At 36.2% G+C, this 7,763-nt stretch overlaps 1 protein-coding gene across 3 annotated transcripts in view; it reads right to left on the bottom strand.

Annotated features, from left to right (window-relative positions):
* Positions 1–7,763, bottom strand: part of thop1 (thimet oligopeptidase 1) — a 24,418-nt gene that overhangs the window by 10,863 nt on the left and 5,792 nt on the right. Inside the window, exons 3-8 of one of the 3 annotated variants that reach the window (XM_016541324.1) lie at positions 4,963–5,111; positions 4,530–4,637; positions 4,332–4,434; positions 4,029–4,189; positions 3,765–3,900; positions 2,303–2,669 (exon numbers count right to left, since the gene is read on the bottom strand). In XM_016541324.1, the coding sequence (XP_016396810.1) occupies positions 2,303–2,669; positions 3,765–3,900; positions 4,029–4,189; positions 4,332–4,434; positions 4,530–4,637; positions 4,963–5,111 (1,024 nt within the window). The other 2 variants (XM_016541325.1, XM_016541326.1) reach the window with 2 other exon arrangements.

Below are 7,763 nucleotides of genomic sequence, written 5' to 3'. Positions count from 1 at the left end.
TAAATGTTTGATATCAATATTTAATCACATTGGAATCGAAACTGGGAATCAAAAATCATCAGAATCGATAAGCAGAATCGGAATCGATAAAATTCAAACGATACCCAACCCTAGTCGTGCGTGATCTCAGGCACGCTCTTCTGAGGCGTGTTTCGTCTGCACGCATGCGTCGTGGTCTGCTCGTGAACTCATGAACCCGCTTGCAGGAAGTGTCACGGAGGAGAAGAAAAAAAGTTTAATAATGTCGATATTTTGTTTTCTTTGCGCACAAAAAGTGTTCTCGTCGCTTCATAAAATTCAGATTGAACCACTGATGGCAGATGGACTATTTTGAGGATGTCTTTCATACTTTTCTGGGCCTTGACAGTGTTATTTACTTGGCAGTCAATGGGACAGTCACAAGCCTCCTGGTTTTCATCCAAAATATCTTAAATTGTGTTCCGAAGACGAACTAAGCTTTTAAGGGTTCGGAACGACATGGGGGTAAGTGATTAATGACAACATTTTCATTTTGGGGTAGAGTAGCCCTTTAAATGTGACATATCATGAAAATCTGACTTTTCCAGGTTTTAAGTGCTATAATCAGGTCTCTGCTGCATCTACCAACCAAGGAAACGTGAAAAAGATTAACCCAGTAACTTTGTTTTGGTAAGCCTTTTTCTGCAAGCGTCTGAAAAAACGAGCACGTCTGACTTCGCTCCCCTAGTGATCTCATTATAATATTGCCGCTTCTTAATCTGTAAGTTTCCACCCCCGGCGCCGATGCAACGATGTACCAGCTCTAATGCCATGGCGAAAGTTTGAGGAAAACATGCTAACTGTTCTGCCTTTGGCTGCACAGACGAGCACAGAACACTATTTAGAGTCCCAGCCTCAGAGGAAACAAGAAAGCAGTGGATTTATTGATTTATTTATTGTAAATTGCTGCTGCTACACAGATCTAAAACCTTCACAGACATAACCGACTGTTTTTGTAACTCGTGTTTTTAACAAACTTGTGTGTGAAAGAGACCTTAGTTTAGTACTCACATGCTGTGGCAGCCGCTTTCTGTCCATGTGCTTTGGATGTGTGCACTCAGAAAACCATATATCAGTTTAAACTAATATGGTTTAAAAAGCATGATTTCAGCGCGATAAATATGATAATCAGAACCAAAACAGATGTTCTTTAGCAGGTACGAGCTGTAATGGCGCAGATCTGTGTGAAGATGGGGGCCAGTTGGTCAGCGCAGACTTTTAAACAGGCAGGTGAAACACCATCTGGGCCTGAAGCTTTCTTAGATTTCTGTTTCCTGAAGACCCGGTTCACATCATATAGACTAGTGTCTGTGAATATTAAATTGCAAAAAGACTATTTAAAGACGAATCCTCATGTTCTGCATGTTCATTTGATTACCAGAAGATACACAACACAGAATTTGTGAAAAAATATTATTTATTATCTTTATTCATTTATTTTAGATGTTTACATTTGGAAAAGCTGTGCTTCCTGCATAAACCTGCCCCTGTTGGTTTGGCAGTAGCTTGCTTGCCCTACAGTTATCTTGTTAATTTGCTTAATTCAAGTTATATACTGTATATATTTTGTTCTATTTGTGTTTAAGTTATTTATAATAAGTGATCTTTACTGTTAAGTGCACTGATGTCAGACTCATTTTGAATAATAGTTAAATTGTTAAATACCCTGCCTCCATTACATAGGCCTATGTTTGTCACATCATTATAGGTGTTTGATCACTACATTTAAGTTATCATTGCAAAAAATGTGTTTATGTATATATATATATTCTGTTTATGTATATACTGTATTCTATATACAGTACCAGTCAAATGTTTGGACACACGAATGGGAAGTATGTCCAAACTTTTGACTATACTGTACTATAATATAGCCTACACAAAGAATATCGGCCGATATATCAATATTGGTATTTTTTTTTTACTCCCTAATATCGGTATTGGCATCTCCCCCCAAAAAACCCATATCGGTCGGGCTCTAATTTAAACCATCAATTAAATTTATTAAACAGCTTACCTTTGGGGATTTAAGGTTTGTCTCTTATCTTAAAAGACAAGAACATTCTTAGGAAGTATTAAAAATACAAAAATACAACATATTCTTAACCTTTTTCTTAAATACAAAAATAAGAGGATAGCAAAAAAATAAAAAATAAATAAACCCAATTCTAAGAATTTTTTCGTGATTCCGGTCCCTGGATCCCAATTTGAGAAAAACATTCAGATCCCCCTGCATAATCCCCCCAGAAAAAAAATGCTGTAAAATACAAGTATGTGTTCTCACCTGGGGAAAAGATCCAGATAAAACTGGCCCACGACCTGGCCGGAGGTGCGGTCTTTAACGCAGTACAGCGTAACATCATCGTGCCAGACAGGTGCGCCCTCCACCTGCTGGAAGGTGAGACTGAGCAGCTCCTGATAGATGTCCAGTAGGCCCTTGGTCACCACCTCCATTGGGAAATACTCCTTCAGTTGGTTCTGATCCACTGCATACTGGGTCTCCTCCACCTGGGTCATGTAGTAGCGCGTGTCCCAGGCGTGGAGTTCTCCAGTGAAGGGCAGATTCCTCTTCTGGCTCTCCTGTTCCTTCAGCTTCAAAATCACAGCCCTCTCCTGCTCACCCAGGGGCTTCAGTTTATGGGCCAGATCCTCTACAGTGTGCAGAAGATAATGGAAAGACAAAGGGTTAGACAAAGATGTACTAAATTACTAAATTCAACAGAGAACAGGGTTGCTGCAAGATTTTAAGCTCAAATTTAAGACTTTAAGACCTTTTTAAGTAGGGGTGCTCAGATTGATCGGCTACCGATCACTATCGGCCGATAATCGCTTTGGGATGTTTGATCGGCGGTCTCTATAAAGGCCGATCTCAAGCTGATGACGCGCCTGCCGTGAGAGGTTTGGCACGACATGCAGCGGCACCGTCTCAGTCTCTGTCCGGTGCGGGTGATATAATTATAATGCTGAAGGTGAGGTACAATTCATATTTCTGCATTAAATAACTTATAAAAGTCATTTGAAAACTTTCTGTGAGAAAATTTCACAAACAGCGTTAGTGAATCACCGGGCGCTCTCTTTCTTTCTCTCTCAAAATGCGCAAATGGCTTCAAATCACATCGCGTCTGCACTATAAGCGAGCTGCACTCTGTACAGTTGACAGGAATTGTCACTTGCACAATCGAGGCAGTGTCGCACCATTACTAAAGTTTATAAATTGCATTTCTTTTTAATTCTTGCCAGTGTTTAAACCATTCAGCGCTCGTGCGCTCTCCTGGTGACACACATAACATCATGTTCTCACACACACACTCCGTTTGACATTTTCACTTAGGGGTGTACTCACTTTTGTGGCCAGCGGTTTAGACATTAATGGCTGTGTGTTGAGTTATTTTGAGGGGACAGCAAATTTACACTGTTATACAAGCTGTACACTCACTACTTTACATTGTAGCAAAGTGTCATTTCTTCAGTGTTGTCACATGAAAAGATATAATTAAATATTTACAAAAATGTGAGGGGTGTACTCACTTCTGTGAGATACTGTATATTATCTTCACAGTCACTTTTGATCAACTGAATGCATCATTGCTTAAAACAAGCATCATTTTCATTAAATAAAATAAAAGATTTTCTCAAATGCTTGCTTTTACACACTATTACAGCATTTTAAGAGTTTCAGCTCCAGTCTCAACTTTGTTCATTTATATATGTGAGATTCTTGTCTATTTCCATGTACCAGTCGTTACCAAGGAAAGTTGCAACCGTCTTGGAGGTCTTGGCCATGTTCATCTCAAGCACAAAGTCAGCATGAGTGTTGAAGCCCAGCAGGCTGCTCTTCTGAGAGCGCAACTCTACAAGCTCCTTCAGGATAGCAGAGTTCTCCTGTCAGGAAAATCATTACAGTAGCATTATGAAAATGATTCACTGCAATTATTTTAAAGCATAGTGTTTATTAGTATTATTGAGTAGCATTCTAGTTCTGGTTACAGGTGATTTCTGGGATGTCCGACCTCTTTGCAGCGCGAGTTGAAAGCCTCCTCTAATGTCTTCCGTGTCTCTGGGACGAAGCATTTCTTCATGGTGGGGAAGTAATGAGGATACTTCAGAGTGAGCTTCAGTTTTCCCGAGTCATCCTTCTCCAGAGAGTTAAGGAAATCCTCGGGAAGCCCCCCTAATAAAAGCATTTACATTTATATCTTAACTTATGATTTATATCTATAAAATATCTTATTTTCAAAACTACATGTAAGAGAAGAAAAAATTGTTCATGCATGCAAGTGTCTCTCTGAAAAGAAAGTATTCTGTCCACCCACCGAGTTCCTCACGAGAGAAATGGAGGCAAGTTGTATCTTCATTCAGGTGTTTGTTGAAATTGATACACAGAGTGCTCATTTTTTTCTTGATCTTTTTGATCTCCTGTTACAGGGAATATAAAACTCTGTTACAGGCTAGAAGAGAGCGTTTGTGTTACTGCTCCACAGCAAACTGAAAGGAAGATCTTAATATCTGACCTCCTGCGTATCTTTGGAAAGATGGAGGCCGTTTCTTTTGCCAAGCTTAATGAGTCTCTCCATGTAACGCTTGGCCTCAGGGGTTAAACTCTCATCTGAGAGCTTCTCCTGTTAAAAAGTACATAATTATTATTTTTAGTTATTTATAAATTCATTATAAATGACAAGACATAATAAAATAAAAATGCAGTTGCTTCAAAAAAATGAGGTGTTTACAAAAGGTGTTCTGAACTTACATCATCTTTAATTTTTTGCATATAAATACGTAGCAAAACTTCATGCACAAGTTGGTGGAACAACACGCTAATGTGCGACTTATTTGGTTAAGTCAGTTAGCAGGATTTCTCCGCTGTCTCAGACCTCAGTTCTGTCCCTGAAAGATACTAGCGTTTAGTTCCTGAGAGAGATGTGTTAGTGCTCGCTCCCTGCTCACCTCCAGAGCCACGATTCTCTGATAAACATCCTCTCTCATACTCATCTCCACATCAAACTCTGACAGCTCCTTATCGGCTTCAGTGCTGGCTGTGCGGATGTCCTTACAGGGGGACACATGCTGAGGGAAATCCAGCATGTTCCGCTGAACTGCAAAAAGAAAAAAAAGTTTCTGAAAACACATAATCGGTTGTTTTTGATACTTGAATTTAATCAGCAGGTCCTCAGAGATTCTATGCATATTAATTCAACATAACATCAACATTAAGCCTATCTATATTGAACAAATATAAAATAAAAGATTAGAAAGGGGCATATTTTAATTTTTGTTTGGCTGGAATTAAAATTCAGCTAATTCAACACCTGAACAATGGTGAAGCGCAGAGGAACACATGAGCTGGTCATTATGCAAAAAGTGCTGAATGGCGTATACCACTACACACAGTTTTCCTTCACACTCAGACTTTTTGATGGCGCTTACAATAGTAGATAGATAGATAATGTAATATAATTGTGTGGGAGTATTGGTATGGATGTCAGAGTGTGGTTTACGTGTGTGCTAAGAAACGTTTTTTATTCTGACACTATAAAAAAATATTAATGCATCAAAATTATTACTGTTTGTAATCATTTAATTATCTAAGACTGTAATAATAATAATAATAATAATAATAAACTTCTTGGCATTTAGTATAAGGAAAATATATATTTTTTCCATTTAAAAAAACAATAGTGCCATTATGTAAACAAATTGGCATTTAAAGGATTAAAATCCAAAAAATAAATACATTTTTGGTAGTTATGATTGGACTGGTTTTGGAAAAACTATTTCTCTCTTTGAAAGCTTGATTTTTTTTTTTTGACAGACATTTTTGTCCCTTTAAGGACTTTTTTTTAATTGACGCACAAGAGATAAATCACTTTGTGTACAACATCTTTACCATAATTGAATTTTAAAATTAATAAAAATTACTTGATAAATACCAATTATATTCAATTATAAATTAAATTACAATTAAATTCTCCTAATTATTTAATTATTATATAAAACATTATTATTGTTAAACATGAAATGGTATAAACTGTTTGCATGTGTCTTTTTTTTTATATCAGATTTAATATATCAAGCTTTTATGGATCATATAGTATCACATAGGAGAATATGGAGAATAAGAAAAGAAACACTTCAGTGATGATTGAAAGATACAAATAAACAGTCGTCAAAAGCCTTATGTATCACATTTGATACTAACCCTTTATTTTTTTAAATGATGTATGGATAATCCAAGTAAATCTAAATTGCTTCAGTCCAGTAAGTATTCATTTAAAAATACTACAAATAAAAAAAAAAAATCTGTAAAGACATTAAAGCAAATAAAAACGTGTGAACCTGAAGGAGGGCATTTTTTGAATTATGTTAAAAGGCCTTTTACATCAGTGTTCCCCAACCTTTTTTTAGTCGCGGCACCCTTTGGAAATTTTAACAAACTTGTGGCACCCTACAAAATTAATTTTGTCACAATATTTGAATTTCTAACTTCGATATGATAATTTGAAAAGTATAGATATTCGGTACAACAGGGAAGAACTGCAGAATATAATGTCATACAGATATTTTTAATATTATAAAAAAAAAATTGTCCATCAATGGTGGCAATCAGAAGGCTAATTTCTAATGAAGAGACCAATTTATAGGACAGATTTTAATGTAGGCTTTTATACATATGTAAACATTATTTAATTACCATTATAACTAGCTATCTCACAAATTTTTGCTCACTCAGTGTTTTTTTAATTTTACAGTGGGGTAATTTTGGTGCAGTAGCACAAGATAGCTTGATTTCAAACTTTGAACTGAATAAAAAATGACAAGTAAGCAGTCAGTAATAAAATAAGAACAAATAAAGAAATTAATAATGATAGCACAAATAAAAAATAACGACAGGCCTTCGAATTAAATAAATTGCTTTTTAGTTTTTCAGGTAGGTCTAACAGTAGGGTTAAGATATTTATCCATTATATATCCAGATATTATCCAAATAATGTTTAGTCCTAGAAAGCTATTATTATCCGAACACGCGAGCATAACATAGCGGTTAGCAGATCAATTAATGAGAGGGCAGCGTTACCAGAGTTGCCCATTTACCACACCTGGTTACAGCACAGTAGGGCTATTGCAGACAGAAACAATACTGTACTACATCGATGTTTCCTGTCGGCTCATTTTTTGAGTGGACTTTGCTGTTCCGATTCGCATGAACGGTATATGAGTGGAGCGACTGAGCGGAGCGCACACACATAGAGCGGGATAATACGCAGAGCGTCACACCACGTGAAAGTGAATCCTGAGCGGTGAACTCATTTTCGGCAGCCGAAATTTCGGTGCATCTCTAATTATTGGCGACATCAGAAATGGATATTATATAATAGATGCTTTTTTGAACATTTTAGCAATTTAAAAATATTAAAAAAGGATTTTTTAAACGGCACCCCGGTTGGGAAACACTGTTTTACATGATCAGATGACAGGTTTTTCAGCAACATTTAGATTATTAAACTGTATTTATAAAGTATCTATAGTAGGGCTGGGCGATATAGCTAAAAAAAAAAGATAATCGATATAATGTTTCATATCGTTCGGTATCGATAATTATTGACATTTTTTATAACCTTTTTTAAAACAAAGAGCAATAGAATTTTTTTTTTAATTTAACCACTGTATTTTTAAACTAACCCAATTTATTGAGACAAACAACAAATATTTTTTGTTTTAACAATCAAACACAAAATACAAATTAAACA

Source organism: Sinocyclocheilus rhinocerous, unplaced genomic scaffold (assembly GCF_001515625.1).
Source record: "Sinocyclocheilus rhinocerous isolate Xijiao unplaced genomic scaffold, SAMN03320098_v1.1 scaffold2323, whole genome shotgun sequence".
NCBI classification, from domain to species: Eukaryota; Metazoa; Chordata; class Actinopteri; order Cypriniformes; family Cyprinidae; genus Sinocyclocheilus; species Sinocyclocheilus rhinocerous.
The sequence above is the reverse complement of the archived record's forward strand: the minus strand, read 5'-3'. Positions and strand labels throughout refer to the sequence as shown.